General features: G+C 44.0%; 1 protein-coding gene across 4 annotated transcripts in view; it reads right to left on the reverse strand.

Moving 5' to 3' along the window:
- Positions 1-1,306: 1,306 nt before the first annotated feature.
- Positions 1,307-19,418, reverse strand: part of LOC146063214 (uncharacterized) — a 95,974-nt gene continuing 77,862 nt past the window's right edge. For 2 of the 4 annotated variants that reach the window (XM_083175395.1, XM_083175394.1), the window contains exons 23-30: positions 18,369-18,446; positions 16,498-16,584; positions 13,727-13,818; positions 11,391-11,476; positions 11,050-11,119; positions 9,721-9,830; positions 7,161-7,283; positions 1,307-6,006 (exon numbers count right to left, since the gene is read on the reverse strand). In XM_083175395.1, the coding sequence (XP_083031521.1) occupies positions 5,798-6,006; positions 7,161-7,283; positions 9,721-9,830; positions 11,050-11,119; positions 11,391-11,476; positions 13,727-13,818; positions 16,498-16,584; positions 18,369-18,446 (855 nt within the window). In that variant the 3' untranslated portion in view covers positions 1,307-5,797. The remainder of the gene's footprint in view (positions 6,007-7,160; positions 7,284-9,720; positions 9,831-11,049; positions 11,120-11,390; positions 11,477-13,726; positions 13,819-16,497; positions 16,585-18,368; positions 18,447-19,418) is intronic. The other 2 variants (XM_083175396.1, XM_083175397.1) reach the window with 1 other exon arrangement.

A 19,418-nucleotide genomic window follows, 5' to 3' on the forward strand; every position in this document is an offset into this window, starting at 1 on the left:
ATATAGCTGGCAGGGAGGGTGGCATAGAGCTGAATATAGCTGCTAGTGAGTGTGGCATAAAACTGTATATAGCTGGCATGGAGGGTGGTATAGAGCTGAATATAGCTGGCAGGGAGGGTGTCATAGAGCTGAATATAGCTGGTAGGGAGGTCGGCATAGAGCTGAATATAGCTGGCTGGGAGGGTGGCATAGAGCTGAATATAGCTGGTAGGGAGGGTGGCATAGAGCTGAATATAGCTATTAGGGAGCATGGCATAGAGCTGAATATAACTGGCAGGGAGGGTGGCATAGAGCTGAATATAGCTGCTAGAGAGTGCGCACATCCCTGCTCCTCTCATTCCAATCGGGTACCGGCGGCTGAGACGAAGAAGATGACGGGATCTTCGCCAGAGGACCTGGTGAGTAGGATTTCCTTCCACAGGTCCCCCATGGATCCAGGACCCCTGACTCTTCAGCTCTGGAGCCCCGGACCGCGGACCAGCCCCGAAACCAAGGCACCGGGACCGGACCCTGGGTCCCACCGACGGGCTCAAGATAGGTAAGTATCAGTATGTATGGGCTTTGGATGTATTAAAGTTTTATTTTTATTGTGTGTCTGTGTGTTTATTTGACTATTTTTATTACTGTGGAACTACAAGTGCCAGCGGGCCCTTTGATGCCCCACATGCTGGGACTTGTGGTTCTCCAAGTTGCTGGGACTCATAGTTCCACAGCAATACACAATAGTTTTTCTATTTTTTACAGCTGGATGCCCACCGCCCAGGGGCATCGAGGACAGCCTCTACCCCCGGCTGTGGCATTACCCTGCTGGCTGGTTGGGCCCGGTGCTGGTTCTTAAAATACGGGGGACCCCTACTCATTTTGTCCCCCATATTTTGGGAACCAGGACCGGCCCTTGAGCCTGGTGCTGGTTTTATAAAATCCACGGAACCCCGACTTGTTTGTTCCTGTGATTTTATGAAACCAGGACCGGCTCTTTCAGCCCGGGGCTGGTTATGCTCAGGAGGGGGGACCCCACGCAGTTTTTTTTTCTGTTTTTTTTTTTTTTTTTACAAAATCGCATGTTTTTAAATGTGCACATTTTCATGACTAAAAATCGCCCGAAATCGCACCATATCGCCGCAAATTCGCATCTCATTACATATGCGAATTCGCTGCAAAAATTGTGATTTTTAAAGGTGCAATTTGCTTACAAAAAAATCGCATCCTATTACATTTCACCCTATGTTATCCCTGGATCCCTACAGAGATGTATTTCTAGAAGTATTTGTTCAGATAAACCCTCTGGCAAATGTTTCTTTGACATAAGACATATTATCTTTATTATAAAAACAGTATAAACAGTGTAACACTATAAGATACATCCGGGGAAAAAAAAATACCAGAGCAATTACTGATGTGCAAAGGGACAGTGAAAAAGGTGGGGGGCAAATACCATATGGGCGGTGATGGATGTGCAGGGGTGCAGTAACAGAAGGAAGGTGACAGACTCAGGCCCCAATTCAGATCTAAACGCAGAATACATTTGTTCTCAAAATGGGCAAAACCATGTGCACTGCAGGTGGGGCAGATGTAACATGTGCAGAAAGAGCTGGATTGGTGAGTTATTTTGTTTCTATGCAGGGTAAATACTGGCTGCATTAGTTTTACACTGCAATTTAGATTTCAGTTTCAACACACCCCACCCAAATTTAACTCTCTCTGCACATGTTACATCTGCCCCACCTGCAGTGCAGCATGGTTTTGCCCATTTTGAGAGCAAAGTTGTACTGCAATCAGATCTGTTACCCAACGTCTCATGCCAAATACCTCCTTGTTCAGTGTAAAATGCGCAAACATTATACTGAGGTATAGCAGGGGAGGGCAAGTTCAAGGGAATTCCAACCTTGATCAAGTACAGCTGCACTTGCAAACAGAAAGAGACCCCAGCGGGGCACCTATACGCATGTCAGTATGACTTGCGGATGTCTGAGGACTGGAGCAAATACACACTGAGGATTACAGTTGCCAGTACTAGTGAGCCGCTCCTGATTGGTTGCTTGCCGATACACCTCTGAAGCTGATAGGTTATTTATTTTTGCTACTGTCATACATACGCTGGAAGGAAGATTATACCCCATGTATTATGGAGGAGTTTAAAGGGGTTTATTTTTCTATTTTATTTTTAATTTAAATGAAACCTAATTGTATATGTATTTTTTACTTTCAAATGTTTACAAGTTTCCTTGTGCTTTTTAAATGTTTACATGTAATAATAATAATAATAATAATAATTTTAATTATCTAGCCCTTTTCTCCTGCAGGACTCAAAGCCGCTTTGCAGACATTAGGGGGAAAAAAAGGCATATCTGGTAAATATGGGGATTATTCTGGTTCACTCGCAAAGGCAAATCCCTCTCTAATGGACAAAACCATATTCACTGCAGGTGGGGCAGATGTAACATGTGCAGAGAGAGTTAGATTTGGGTGGGGTTTGTACTTTAAACTGATATCTATATTGAGGTGTAAAAATAAAGCAGCCAGTATTTTCCCTGCACTGAAACAATATAACACCCGCATCTAACTCTTTCTGCACATGTTACATCAGCCCCACCTGCAGTGCACATGGTTTTGTCCATTAGAGAGTTAATTTGCCTTTGCGAGTGAACCAGAATAACCCCCTATATGTGAGTGTGAAGTAAATCCTGGCATATTTCCTGCTGGAGCAGAGCTGGATGTATATGAGTGTGAGGTAATCCTAGATGTATGTGAGTGTGAGGTAATCCTAGATGTATGTGAGTGTGAGGTAATCCTGGTATATTTCCTGCTGGAGCAGGGCTGGATGTATGTGAGTGTGAGGTAATCCTGGTATACTTCCTGCTGGAGCAGGGCTGGATGTATGTGAGTGTGAGGTAATCCTGGTATATTTCCTGCTGGAGCAGGGCTGGATGTATATGAGTGTGAGGTAATCCTGGTATATTTCCTGCTGGAGCAGGGCTGAATGTATGTGAGTGTGAGGTAATCCTGGTATATTTCCTGCTGGAGCAGGGCTGGATGAATGTAAGATGGCTCCATCTTAGCATATGGTCATAAATACGCTATTTTTACATGCCGCATTTTAGCGCTAATATATGAGGGTGGTTTAATAAGTGAGGTAATAAGGCCTCTCAAACGTGTAGTTGTCTATTTTGTTATACTGTCCCATCAGGCCAGGTAGACCACTAATTTCCATCATGGCCATTAGGCTGCGCCTCATATCAGTCATACATCAGTTGTAAGATGACAGGGCTGGTAGAAACATGGTCAGACATAGGGATGCCAATCTCGGGATCGTCGAGATCCTGAGATTTCAGAATTTTTTGGCTGGGATTTCGATCCCGGGATTTTGGGAATGAAATGCACATACTCATTTCATCCCTTTCTGCCGGGCAGCGCTGAGCACAAGCAACGCTTGGCTCAGGCACTGCCCATAAAACATGCTGTGCGGCAGGAGAGTGTGATGTTAGAGGTCGCGCTGCACAACCACACACAGGCAGCCCCCACCACCGTGTCCACCAGCCCCTGCCCGCCCTCCCTCTCTTCACTGCGTGTCCCTCTGCATCCGCCCGCCCACTCCGGCTTCCTCTGCCTGCCCCGATGCCTCTGCCAGCTGGCGCCAATTTCGTTTGTCTGACCACTAAGCTGCCTCCGACTGCCGCCCCAGCGCCAATGGACTGCTTCTAAGCAGTTTGCAGCATCAGGAGGCAGATCCCGGATTGAGAAAATGGCTCGGAATTGGCCTCCTTATTCATACATAGTAGTGGGATCAAATTTCTGTGTCTATGGGACATATCAGCAAGTAAAATTCACCGCCATCTTGTGAAATTGTACATCCTGTGTTGCTGTGACTGGCATCATATTGCTGCATGATAACACCAGGCTACACCCAGCCCCTGCGCATGTAAGTTGTTTCCAGTGCTACCATTGTGAGGTATTGGAGATCTTCCCTTCAGCTCTCACCCGGCACTGAGTGATTTCCCTCTCTTTAGTCAGATGAAGAATCTGGCTTCAGGCGCTTGGCATTGATTTCTTATATGCCGGGATAGATGCCTTGGTGTATAGTTGGAACAAATGCTTAGACAAGTATGGTAACTATGTGGAAAAAGAATCTGTATCCTGGCCATAGTATCGATGATGCATTTATGTACAAGCCGAATCAATTTACACAATGGGGGTTATTTTGGTTCACTCTTTACGACAAATTCTTTCTTAGATGGACAATACCATGTGCACTGCTGGGAGGGGGGGGGGGGCAGATGTAACATGTGCAGAGAGAATTAGATTTGGGTGAATTATTTTGTTTCTGTGCAGGTAAAATACTGACTGCTTTTTTTTTACACTGCAGTATAGATCTCACTTTGAAGTAAAACCGAACCCAAATCTAACTCTCTCTGCACAAGTAACATCTGCCCCACCTGCAGTGTACATTATTTTGTCCATCTAAGAAGGAATTAGTCAGAAAGAGTGAACCAAAATAACCCCTAATGAGAGAACTTGCTTCCTTATTTATTGAAACACTCTTCTATGTTTAAGTACATGAATATAACTTCGCATGAGCTTCAATTTGTGTAACTGGTTTCCTGCCATTGACTTGTTTGGCCCACCAGGACTGGGGGTGCGGCTGCTTTTGCTACAGGATTAGAAAAAATAGGAATCTTTTTGAAGCAAGCATAAATCAGAAGTAAACCTGGAAGAAATGTAGACTAGTTAAGGAGAACCCGTCCTCTCAACATCCAAGAGAAGCTGACACCTTCTTTCCAGAGTAACATTTTCACCCAATCCAAAGGGGGACACTTCAATCAATTCCCATAGGAACAATTGCATCCAGTCTGAGTATGACACTGTCGAAACCAAAAAGAACATCTAACCTAGTCCCAGAGTAGCACCTCTGTCCAGAGCCTGAGGAACACTTTCGTCCTGGGGAAACATTTTGTCCCAGGGGAACACTTTCTTTCATCCAAACCCAGAGGAACACTTCCATCCAGTCTATGAAGAACACTTCCAGAAGAACACTTTTGCCAGTCCTGGAGGCACAATTCCATCCAGCCCTAGAAGAACATTTCAGCAGGAGCTTAGGAACACTTCCGTCCAGTCCCAGGGAAATACTTCCATCCTGGGGAAACATTATGTCCCAGGGGAACACTTTCATCCAAACCCAGAGGAACACTTCCATCCAGTCTATGAAGAACACTTCCAGAAGAACACTTCTGCCAGTCCTGAAGGCACAATTCCATCCAGCCCTAGAAGAACATTTCAGCAGGAGCAGAGGAACACTTTGGCCAGTTTCAGTGGAACACTTCCATCCAGTCCCAGAATAACACTCTGAAACAATTTCAAGCACAGCATTTCTCTTGGCACTGATGTGCCAATTGCCCAGGAGCATCCTTGCCGAATTCCATCACTGTTATTATATAATATGGTCATATGAATGGATATTCCTATAGGTCTGTAGGAGGACCACCACTCTCATATCCATCCTATGTGCACATTTTGGCTTCCCTTCACTTACATATAAACATTGCAGGTTAGGTATGCACCGGTGACTCTCCTGATTGGTGGAGGTGTATGTTCATTGCAGAGTTTATTCAAAGGAACTTCTGCTGCTGGCTTACCCAAACTCCTCCCGTTACTTATCTCATATCCCAGCCACTGCCAGATGGTAGCCCCAGCCGAATCCCACAGGCTCTTCCTTCAGTCTTCTCACCTGACCACCAAGTCTGCGATAGATCGTGGGAGTTGCGATGCAGGAGTTTTAGCAGCATTGAGCATTTCCGGTTCATTATTCCTTTTTACGGAAAAGCTTTCTGAATACAGATTTATTCCATGGCTTCAATTCAACAGTGTTGCTTGTGTGACCTTCCCCATGGGAGGTGGCAAATGAATGACAGCGTCCACGGGGGTTCAGAGGTTCATCAATGTATAGGGTCACTGAGTAGCTTGGAGAGGTATCCTGCGGGCTGGTAACTGAAGTCACCTTCTGATACATAACTGCAATATAAAAGTAGATAACTGTCATGTTAGTAGGAGACATAAGATAGGCAATACAACAAATATAGCATACGGTATGACTCTCATTGCTGAGGCTAGTCTATATTGTTCATGGCACTCTTTATATAAGCAACAGATGCAACTTTCACGATTGACCTAGTGCATGTATAGGCTGAATTCTAAGTGATGTCATGGGTTCCTAGCGAATGGACAGGCTGCATTCCCATTGACGTCAGTGGTGAGTAGATAGGCTGTATTATTAGTGATGAATTCCCTGGTGAATGGATTGGCCGCATTCTCAGTGACATCACTGGTTCCTAGTTAATGGATAGCCTACATTCTCAGGGACATCACTGGTTCTTAGTTAATGCATAGCCTACATTCCCAGTGATGTCACTGGTCCCTGGTTACAGAGTATTATCTCTAAGACACAGATTTTGATAAATTTACACCTAATTACATCTTGGATAGAGATTTAATAGGATGCGATTTTTAGTAAGGTTCCGAAATCGCACCTTAATGCATTTTTCAACTTCACTTTCCTTTAGAAGAATTCGACTATTTAATGAGATGCGAATTTGCGGCAAAAAAATGCGATATGGTGCGATTTGTAGTCATAAAAATGTGCGAATTTGAGGACATGTGCGATTTTGGAGACATGGTAATGTGCGTTTTTGTGTAAAAAAAAATAAAGAAAAGACGGCGTGGCGTTATGCTCAGGAGGGGGTCCTGAGCATAACCAGCCCCGGGCTCAAAGAGCCAGTCCTGGTTTTAAAATATCACAGGGCAAACTGATTAGGGTTTTTAACACATTTTTAAAGACAGAACCATGCACCGGTCTCAATGATCCGTGCATGGTTCTGTCAAATTCACCTGGTCTATTTTTTTTTGGCGATTTTTGGTAACGGTTTCCAAAATTCGCATCCAATTAAATTTGCGAGTTGTTTACTTTATAATGGAATGCGAATTGCGAAAGTGTGACCAAAAATCAACTGGTCAGAATGTGCGATTTCCGCGGCAAAAAGTGCTGTTTTTACCGCAATTCGCATCCTATTAAATGTGCGATTTTTGGAAAACCTGCGAATTTGGCCGTTTTTGCAGAAAAAATTGCAAAAGTTGAAAAATCTCATTAAATCTCGCCCCTTAAGTCTCACCTGAGCTGAATGACCGCGACCGCCTCCTGTTTGTTGCTAGGTAATTGTCGTGCTTTGGATCGATGTTCTCAGACACACAGAATCTGCTTGGCAGCTGGGGACCAGCGCTAGACCTGCAGTCATCTGTTCACAGGGGGGAAAAAAAGTGGAGACCAACAAGTGAAATTTCCACCTTTATGTGGGGTCTAGAGATATATTTATGTACTTTATAACAAATGTGATGATATCATGCCTTACATACAGTATCAATCATTCAAGTTGCTTTATTATAAGGTTTATTTTTGTGTATATCGTTCAGTGTGTATGCACTATATCTTTGACAATGCGCACTCCCACGGATCACTAAGGACTTTAAAATAAATATTTAATATTCAGTACCACTATTGTTCTTATTCCAGCCTGTGACGATCCCCCCCAGCCTTCTAACGGACTTTAAAATAAGTCAGTTCTGTTTTGCTGGAAACGGCCGCGATTTGTCGAATTAACGGCCATTTTCGCCGAAATGGCCACTTTCAACACTCGACAGGTGAAACATTAAATTCCACCTGTCGAGTATCTGTCAACAGCCCGGGATTCCGACTGTTGGGACGGTCCGACAGTCAGAATCCCGGATTAAATACCGCTCTTAGGACCTTATTCAGGTTGATTCGTTTGCATGCACGTTCGCTTGGGTGCGTGCGAACGGCAATCACAGGCACGCAGTCTGCGAAGCAACGCCCATACCACATGCGAACGGGAGTGTTCGCAACGGTACTCAAAGGGGAGTGGACTCAAACTACCTGCACACTTGCGTTCTCCTACGCACATTGGAGCATGCACTGTGCAATTGTTCCAAGCTATTTTTTTCCCCGACATTTCTTAAAATGCACAGGAACACTTGTGTGTTGACATTAAGTGAGCAGATTGTGTCATGGTACATAAGAGCCATTAGAAATACTGATGCAAGTGTGGTTTTAAGAAATGATACATATACAGTATGTGGGTTGTGAGAGTGCATAGGTTTAAGATGTCTGGCACAATGATTGTCAGTCATTACAGTGATTTAGTAGTCAGGTTTCCAAATGGTAGTGTCCACATGCACAGGAACATGGGTGAGTATTGTGTGCAGTGTGCAGGTGCACGGGTGAGTATTGTGTGCAGGTGCATAGGTGAGTATTGTGTGCAGGTGCATGGGTGAGTATTGTGTGCAGGTGTATGGGTGAGTATTGTGTGCAGGTGCATGGGTGAGTATTGTGTGCAGGTGCATGGGTGAGTATTGTGTGCAGGTGCATGGGTGAGTATTGTGTGCAGGTGCATGGGTGAGTATTGTGTGCAGGTGCATGGGTGAGTATTGTGTGCAGGTGCATGGGTGAGTATTGTGTGCAGGTGCATGGGTGCGTATTGGGTGCAGGTGCATGGGTGAGTATTGTGTGCAGGTGCATGGGTGAGTATTGTGTGCAGGTGCATGGGTGAGTATTGTGTGCAGGTGCATGGGTGCGTATTGGGTGCAGGTGCATGGGTGAGTATTGTGTGCAGGTGCATGGGTGAGTATTGTGTGCAGGTGCATGGGTGAGTATTGTGTGCAGGTGCACGTATTTTAGCTATTGTGCGTGCTGATTGGTCTTGCGAACGTTGGTCCGCTAAGCTACAGCCCTGCGAGACTTGAGATTCACTAATTTCTTAGGAATGTTTTGCAGTCCAAGCACTGCGAGTCTACACGCAAGGTTGCGAAGCCACCACCCAGCACTTGTGTATACTCCCAGGTTTCCACCCATATTTGCCCTCTTGCGAAGCCGTGCCCAGAGTCACACCCACATCACTTTGTAACCCACATCACGCTTTTATTTTAGGCCTCGTTCGCAAGCGTATTTCTGTGCACAAGGGTGCGAGCGTGCACGGACTATGAAACCTACACATGCGCACTGCGGCAGTTGCGCATGCGTAATGAGCTAAAATCTGCCTTTGCGTGCGAATTCGCATGCCTGCGTACCAGCCAGAATAAGCTCCTTAATGTTGATTTCCACCTACTTTTGCAGAAATGAATGAATAAGTCTCCTAAAACATTTACATATGTAATACCAGTGTTAAGAGGTTTGTGTCACATTTTAAAATATGCCCCATTTGCATTACAGAACACGGGTACCAGGGAGAATTGGTGATTCATTGGGGCAGATGCATTAAGCCTGGTGAAGAGATAAAGCTGAGAAACAGTGGAGATAAAGTGGAAGGAGACGCGCACCAGCCAATCAACTGTGTTTGAAAAATTACAGTTGAGAGCTGATTGGCTGGTGCCTTATCATCTTCCACTTTATCTCCACCTTATCTCTTCACCGGGCTGAATACATCTGCCTCAATGTGCTTTATGGTTTAAATGCCCATCGTAGTCCAGAACGTTGAAATCACCATAATTGCCTCTATGACTCCAGTTACTTAGGCTAAAGTATAACTAGTATAACAGGCTATGGGTTAGATGGTTTGTTTACAGGGAAGTAACCCAAATATTCCACAGTCTCACCCAAACAGCAAATTACAGGACATGACTAATCACGGTGAGGTTACTACAACCAAAGAGGCTTCTCACCCGCTTGCACATTCTGCGTCTCCCTCTGATGTGGCCGCTCCACCAGCTCTCTGCACTGCACCGGTATAGGACGGCAGAGGTTTGTCTTCCAGGGACTTAAAGGGTCATCTCTGTGAATGCGGAAGTATGGTTAGTATCAGTGACCTACACCCCACAATACGTATAACTGATCGCCCACTTTACCATATTAGATAAAACCATTCACCAATCATACCATAATGTTTATAACTGATCACCAATAACCCCATAATGGCTACAACCTATTACTAGACAGGATTTTAAATGACCATGTTTTCCCTTAAATGGTAAATGTACTGTAGCTTGTCAAATTACAAATCAGGGATTTATAGACACAATATAGGTGGAACAAATGAGAATAACCCCCAATGACTCAACTGATCACCAACTACCCCATAATGACTGAACTGATCACCAACTACCCCATAATGACTGCAAGTGATCACCAACAACCCCATAATGACTCAATTGATCACCAATTACCATATAATGACTGCAAGTGATCACCAACTCCCCCATAATGACTCAACTGATAACCAACTGCCCCATAATGAGTGCAAGTGATCATCAACTACTCCCTACTGTCTCAACTGATCAACAACTGCCTCATAATGATGGCAAGTGTTCACTAACTGACCCATAAGGACTCAAATGATCACCAACTCCCCATAATGACTCAACTGAGCACCAATTGCCCCATAGTGAGTGCAAGTGATCATCAACTACTCCCTAATGACTCAACTGATCACCAACTGCCCCATAATGACTCAACTGAAAACCAACTGCCCCATAATGGCGGCAAGTGTTCACTAACTGACCCATAATTAATCAACTGATAACCAACTGCCCCATAATGTGTGCAAGCGATCGCCAACTACCCCATGACTGCAAGTGATCACCAAATACCCCGTAATGAGTATATCTGAACATATATTGTAAGTATGAAACTTTTTATACAGTATATAGGAGGCCTTCACTCTAGCCGAGGACCTTTCTGCCTCAGACTATGGGCCCAATTCAGACCTGCTCACTAGGCTGCCCACGAAACACTGGGGGACCACCCGGAACGGCCCCTGCCTGTCAATCAGGCTGCGAGCGCCTCCGCAAAAGGAAAAGTTGCCAAACGTGCTCACAGCCGGGGCCTGCACATGGGCATTGGCGGCAATGCGCAGACCCCCATCATCGCCAGCGGGGCCTAGTTCGGACCTGTGCAAACAAGTCTAAATCGGTCCCCAGTGTGCAACCGGGAATTACATTAGCAACTATATCGATTAATAGATAAAGATCTTGTTCATCATAAGATGATCTCACCGAGACAAGCGGCAGGGAGTCAGACGTGTGCCCAGTACTGAACCACCGAGCAGATCTGTGTCCTTCATCTCTGTGACAGAAGAGAGACATCCATCAGTAACGTACTCGGAGATTACATTGCCATGCCAACCGCTGGACACTCGCTGTGAGCCAGCTCCATCCCAGCCTCATTAACCTATCCATAGGCCACATCACCTAGCGGTTATCCCGGTACACCGGCCGAGTACCCGCTGCCCATCTCTCCGCCTATGGCATCCTCATAATTCAGATATTCTTGGGTCCATCCCACTACTCTACGGCATTTAATACACAACAGGTGTCAGTAAGTTACTTGCACTCACCTGAATTATGGCGAACCTTCGACACCCACTCCTGGAGTATCTCAGAGGTTGGGGCCCGAAACAGATACTCGGAGCCATCCATCAATCTGAGGGTGGGATATGGAAGGAGGTGTAAAAGGCGGTAATTCAGAGAGAAAATACATAGGAAATAAAGGAAGGAGGAGACAAGTACAGGGACCGAGACAGGGGGAGGGGCAACACTCCCACCCCCGACAGGTGCAACAAATCATTTCACTAGGAATTCTGTAAGAATACAACGCGGTGTGTAACACAGCACCGGCAGCATGGGTACGGGTCATGGGTCGACAGTAATAAGGTCGACAGGCCATAGGTCAACTCATGAAAAGGGGTCGAATCGAATGGTACGCAACATGCATTCGATTTGACTATATAGAACAGATCTGCACTATATAGTCTTCTATTCTATTTACACTACACAGGAGGGCGCATTGAAATCAAATCTGAATCGAGCCCATTCGCTTTTCTATTCGATTTTGCTCCTATAAGCAAAATTGAAAAGAAAAATAGTGCATATCTCACCGTGTGTACCCTCTAATACTCTCTGTCCACTGGGATGGTAAAGATAAAACACCCTTCTTTGAAAAAAAAATGTGGAAAAACTTATTTCGACCTTCTCCAAAGTTGCAAAGTTTTTATGATTTTTTTTTTTAAACTGACTTGTTCACATCCCAGTGGGCACAGTGGGAGAATAAAATAGCACGCCAATCGCGGCAAGGCAGCGCGCCCGAAGCATGGTGAGCGCAGAGAGCCATGTGTTCACATAGACAAACAAACTGTGAAAAACGAATGTCGACATTTTACCATGTTAATCATTTTAACAATGTCGACCTAATGCAAGTTCATAAAGGGTCTCAGCCCGGACACACCAGGGAAAGACCCATGTACAAAATCCTTGGCACATCCCAGCTGTAGCGATGTGAAAGGGGTATAACGGTCTGTAACACTTGTTTATCTCAGCTGCTGTATGCTATTACAGATTGGCGTCTTTCTTTGCTTAAATAAAGTTTGATTCATTTGCCGATCGGCCGATTTTACTGCAAATCGGCCGCAAATTGTCCAATCACAATCAGATACGCGCTCCCGCTGATCTTTTGTTAAATCTTCTGATCTTACATGCGGCATGAAAGATTAGAAGATTTAGCAAAAGATCCATAGGAACGCACATCGGATCTTAACATAGTAGTAGTAGTAGGTTTATTTATAAGGTGCCACAAAGTGTCCACAGCGCCCTACATAGCAAACAAAAAACGGTACTTATTTAATATCTGGACTCCCATTTTTCTTATGAGACCGCGTCCCCTCGCGGGGCTCGCTGCGCTCGCCACGCTTCAGGCACGGTGGCTCGCTGTGCTCACCACACTATATAAAATCAACTCCATGAGTAGTTGGATAGTAGGGGTATGAAAAAATGGGGTGCATTTAACATGGGAGTCCAGATAATACATAAGTACCCTAAAATCAGCATCAGTTCAGTAGTGGGTGTCGAAATTATCGAGGAGACTGAAGATGAAGTAGAGGAAGGGAAGAACAGTACAGGAGCACAGGTGAGGTAAAGAGGTAGGGTGAGTACGTGAGGAAGGAGGACCCTACTCATAAGAGTTAACAGACTAAAAGGAGGTGGGTGGGCGAATGAAAAACAATAGAATAAGTAGGAATGGATGGAGGGGTAGGGTAGGCAGAAAAGGAGGATCGAAAAAGGTTAGGAGGAGGAGGAGGGATAGGCTAGTCGGAAGAAGTGGGTTTTGAGGGAGCGCTTGAAGGAGGTAAGGGAATCAAAAAGCCTGATGGGTGGCGGGAGGTTGTTCCAGTGCTGGGGGCAGTGCGAGAGAAGTCTTGGACACGGGAGTGGGAGGAGGTGATTAGGTGAGAGGTCAGCGGTCGGCGGCGGAGCGAAGAGGACGGGAGGGAGTGTGGATAGAGATCAGTGAAGAGAGGTAAGGAGCGGTGGAGGAGGAGAGAGCCTTGTAGGTGGTGGTGAGGAGTTTAAAGAGAACTTGGAAAGGAATGGGGAGCCAGTGAAGAGATAAACAGAGGGGGAAGGCGGAGGTAGAGCGGCGGGAGAGGAAGATGAGCCTAGCAGCAGCGTTAAGAATAGATTGGAGAGGGGTGAGGTGGGCGACAGGTAGCCCAGAGAGAAGGATAGTCCTTTGGTGAAGATGTGCGCTTGCCTGAAATCTTTTGTCGTGGACGGACAAAATAGTATCAGGCTGCAAATAGATCATTTATATGTTCTGAGATGTAGCCATGCAGCCTGTGTAGGTTACACTCCGTCGGAATAGAACATGACAGGGATAGCGTATTTTCGGTTTACTCACCTTAGCCTGAAGCAGTTACTTCTCTTAGCATAATCCGATTCTGGGGTGCACATTGCTCCCGTCAGGTGCAAGGGGGAAGACGACACAAAACTCTACAGAGAGACACAAAAGGTTTATTAGTAGGACTCCAAGCGCAATGGGTGTGGCTACAGCCCATAGATGGTGACTGCAAACTATGAGTAACTACAGTGATTTTATCGGTCAGCCGTGACCTAGCTGCATCTGCACTGGTGGCTGAATCGGTGTAGCTCGGCGGCAGCGGGTGGTCAGACATAGGACAAGTGCCCTGAGGTACTGCTGCAGGCATGTAGGCAGAACTGCGATATGCAAAGTTGGGTCTGATTTCTGATGGATCTACTGCACAATGAATAGCAGTGGTGCAAAATGCACACAGATAACAACAACTATAAGATACTTTCACATGCAACTGGATAGGGGCATGCAGTCAACTCTGAATAAAAATAAAGATCGTCCATATTTGTTTCTGAACACGCAATCACCAATGTTCATGGAACTCAGCCACTCATGGTAAAACAGAGCCACAGACTGGTGATAGCATGAGGATCTCTGTACACCATGAATACTGACTTCAAACCGTAACCCTTCAGTCCCACATAGAATACTGACCCTTTACCATAACCGCTTCCACCACATACAAGATACTGTACTCACCCTCTAACATATACCCTTTCATCAGGTCCAACATGACCCCTTCCACCAGGTACACAATACTGACCCTCCAACATGACCCCTTCCATCAGGTACACAATACTGATCCGCTAACATAACCGCTTCCATCACATACAAGATACTCACCATCTAGCATGACCATTTCACCAGGTACCAGTGGCGGATTCAGGGGGGGGGGGCACCCGGGCACGTGCCCCCCCAGTCATTTATTTTGTAGCTGAGGACCAGGGCTTTCTAACGAGCCCAGCCCCGTGTCTCTAGCCCCCTGGGAACCGGAGATATCGCCTGGCAAACCTGTAACGTTTTTTTCCCATAGGATAATATGGGACCCGTCAATTCGGACCCCCACCCGGTTCCGACGGCTGCCAGTTCCCGCCCTGGCATCACAGAAGCTTGTGATTGATTTCATTCAATTCCAAATTGCTGGGCCTTCAATATGATACCAAGCTGGTCTAAATCGGTCAATCGGTTCCAGAGATATTGCATGTAAACCGATTTTTTTATTTTTGAAATGTAATTTCATGGCTGTTCATGTTCTTTGAGGGCAGATTACTCTGGAACCAAACGTTCCAGTTTCACTGGACCAAAATCATTCAAAGCCCACTCAAAAGTTCTTCAATATAATACTTGTCTCATGTAAATGGGTCAGTTGGTTCCGAAGATATAGCCGGTTAAATGAGATAACTGGTTAAAGGGGGGAGGGGTGGTTTTCTCTCCCCCTCACACCAGAAAATGTAGGGACTAGGCTGGTCTAAAAGGGGCAAACCTGGGAATGCATTGTCTGGTGTGAAAGGGGTATTATTTCAAATAGCCGGGACCTGCAGTGCTCTGAATACAGCCAGGCTCTGCCACTGTAACAGTGGCTATCACTTCTGCCTGGCGGCGGCTGTCCCATATTTACCACAAGCATGTATTCCCCCTTGGCAATGAGCATGTAATCCCACATGGCAACGAGCATGGAACCTCTGGCAATGAGCATGGAACCCTTGGCAATGAGCATGTAGAGAAGCAGCACTTATGTAGCATAATTTTTAATAGGCATTATGGTGTTTGGCATAACACATAATGGACATAATGGCGTGTAACTTAACGTGTAATGGACATTATGATGTAAATGTTTAATGCGAGCCTTTGGTGGACAATGTCCCTGTTTATGTCTTAATCTGTGTGGCATTATGTGAATTCTGGCTCAATCCATGTGGCATTATGTGAATTTTGGCTCAATCCATGTGGCATTATGGGAATTTTGGCTCAATCCGTGTGGCATTATGTGAATTTTTCCCAATCCGTGTGGCATTATGTGAATTTTGGCTCAATCCGTGTGGCATTATGTGAATTTTGGCTCAATCCATGTGGCATTATGTGAATTTTGGCTCAATCCGTATGGCATTTTATGCGTTTGGCTCAATCCGTGTGGCATAATGTGAATTTTGACACAATCCATTTGGCATTATGTGAATTTTGGCTCAATCCGTGTGTGTTATTATGTAAATTTTGGCTCAATCCATGTGGCATTATGTGAATTTTGACACAATCCATGTGGCATTTATTTGAATTTTGGCTCAATCCATGTGCCATTATGTCAATTTTGGCTCATTCCATTTGGCATCATGTGTAAGGGGCGAGTATAATGGGGTCTAGTATTTTGTTGCATAATGTGTAGAAGTTGTATATGGTGTTGACACGTCCCTTGTTGAGTGGCCACACACCCTTTTCCGGAGCGCGCCTTTGGCGTGCGCACAACTACATCCTTCACTTTTGTCGCCATGGTGGGCCTGCGTACTTTAAATGCCAGGGCCTATTTTTAATTCCATTCCCACCCTCTTCTGGCGCTCTCTTAGCATGTACACTGGCACCACTAACACCGCCCCTCCCCCACCCAAACCCTTTCTTGTCATGGTGCCCCCCCTGTCATTTTATCCTGGATCCGCCCCTGCCAGGTACACAATACGGGATTGGTATGAAATCCCGGCGGTCGGAATCCCGGCATTCAAAATCCCGACGCCGGAATCTCGACCGCCGAAATCCCGACAAGGGGAGGACGTGGATCGCCTGGCAATAACTGAGCAGATGCAACTCACCTTGGTGGAATGTTTGCGGTCATGGTAAAAGCAGAGGGTCCTCCTGACCAGCACGGCATAGAATACACCCCACGTACGGCAGGAGGCCTGCGGAAAGGGAAGATTACACTTGTTACGTGCTGGATTCCTCCTCATTAGGACCTGAATACACAACAATCACTATGGAGAGCGACGATGCGGGAGTGCGCATCAGCCCTCACCACTGGCCCGTACACACTGAGCTGAAAGAGGTGACAATAAGATATACTATATAGTGACAATGGATTTACTGTGAGGTGACATTATGATCTACAATGAGGTGACATTAGGAGGTACTATGTAGTTACATTGGGAGGTACTTTGAGGCGTTACAATCTGTGGTGACTAGGAAACGTGCCCTCAGATGTTGGTACGTGATACAAACAATAACACAATACCTTTGAAAGTAGAATTATGTTATATAGTAGAACTGACTGATAAGAAGCATTGCTTCAAAAATAAAAAGTTGAAAGTTCTTTGAAGTGTTCTGTCACACCGTTAATAAGATGGAGTTTTTGGATCGGTCTGTCCGTGCCTGGAGTTACTATACTGTATGTAAAATATTTTCCTCTTTGCTTTGCTTCTAGTCCAGGTGTAGAAATATAGCTCAGTAACTATAATAGTGAACTTTATTTACTAAATACAAACATTTGCACTACACCTATTGTAAGACAATCCAGCATTCTATATCCTTCCATACTCCTGTACCTGGATTGTACCAATCCCTGTCAACACTCTACTACTACAGTACTACTTTTATTATTTATACTACTACTACTACTTTTATTATTACTATTACTACTTTTATTATTTATACTACTACTTATACTTGTATTATTTATACTACTACTACTTTTATTATTACTACTATTACTACTACTACTTTTATTATTATTACTACTTTAATTATTACTACTACTTTAATTATTACTACTACTACTTTTATTATTATTACTACTACTACTTTTATTATTACTACTACTACTACTTTAATTATTACTACTACTACTTTTATTATTATTACTACTACTTTTATTATTATTACTACTACTACTTTTTTATTATTATTACTACTACTTTTATTATTATTACTACTACGCCTTTTATTATTATTACTACTTTAATTATTACTACTACTACTTTTATTATTACTACTACTACTTTTATTATTACTGCTACTACTTTTATTATTATTATTACTACTACTACTACTACTACTACTACTACTACTACTACTACTACTTTTATTATTACTACTACTTTAATTATTACTACTACTACTTTTATTATTATTACTACTACTTTTATTATTACTACTACTACTTTTATTATTACTACTACTACTTTTATTATTACTACTACTACTTCTTTAATTATTATTACTACTACCACTAGTAGTTTTATTATTATTATTATTATTATTATTATTATTATTATTATTACTACTACTAATACTTTTATTATTACTACTACTACTACTTTTATTATTATTATTACTACTTTTATTATTATTACTACTACTACTTTTATTATTACTACTTTTATTATAACTACTACTACTTTTATTATTATAATTATTATTATTATTACTACAACTACTTTTATTATTATTATTACTACAACTACTTTTATTATTATTACTACTACTACTACTACTACTTTTATTATTACTACTACTACTACTTTTATTATTACTACTACTACTAATTTTATTATTGCTACTACTACCTTTATTTTTACTACTACTACTGCTACTACTACTACTAATAATAGTGAATATAGGTTTAAATACATGTATCTCTATTACAGCATTGTGTCTTTGCCGAATACAGCCTCCCTTAATTACTACTTGCCTTCTTGCCTCCTGGCTGCAGGATGGGCTTCTTCTCCAGGGGACCTTCCATCAACTGAAAATCCAATTTCCTGGCCACCTGGAAGTAATAGGAAGATGTTCCAGGAATGTATACAAACATGAGCACAGAACATTGTACACAGGGTACATGAGAAGAATCACATGAACACAAGCTCATTGCACCCAGGATACAGGTGGGGGAAGCGTATTGTAACCAGTATAGGTGGTGGAATGATTCCACCAATTATATCCTGATTACAATGAGATGTCCATGTGTTTAGGTGATTCCCCCACCTGTATCCTGAATGCCATGAGCGGTCCATGTGTTTGTGTGATTCCCTCACCTGTATCCTGGGTACAAAGGTTGGTTGCATAGGGAGAGGTATCAGTAGAAAGAAAGAAAGAAAGAAGTAATAATGCCACTGTATAGGTCATTGGTACGACCTCACCTAGAGTACTGTGTTCAGTTCTGGCCATATCTCCAGAAGGATATAAATACAATAGAGACTGTAGAAAGAAGGGCAACTAAAATGGTGCATGGCCTACATCACAAAACGTACCAGGAAAGACTAAAAGATCTTAATATGTATACTTTAGAGCAGAGAAGGGAAAGGGGGGACATTATAGAAACTTTCAAATATACCAAGGGTTATAACAAGGTACAGGTGGGAGACATTCTTCACAGGAAGAGGAGCAGCAGAACACGAGGACATGATCTGACACTAGAGGGAGGAAGATTCAGGGGAAATGTGAGGAAGAATTACTTCACAGAAAGAGTAGTAGATGAGTGGAATAGCCTCTCATCAGAGGTGGTAGAGGCAAATACAGTAGTACTGTACAATTTAACCAGTTGAGAGGTATGCCCGGCAATTTTCCGGGCTCAGCTGCACTGCCGCAGCGGGCTCTCCTGGAAAATTTCCGGGCATACCACTAAGATGAAGGTGTGCGCCAGTGGTGCATCACCTTTCTGGGCACCCCCACAGTGGCCGCTCTCCTCTCCCCTCCCATCTCTCCCCCTCACCTCTCCGGCGATCGTACGCCGGAGCTCCCC

The sequence above is a fragment of the Crinia signifera genome, chromosome 3 (assembly GCF_055691185.1).
Source record: "Crinia signifera chromosome 3, ASM5569118v1, whole genome shotgun sequence".
NCBI classification, from domain to species: Eukaryota; Metazoa; Chordata; class Amphibia; order Anura; family Myobatrachidae; genus Crinia; species Crinia signifera.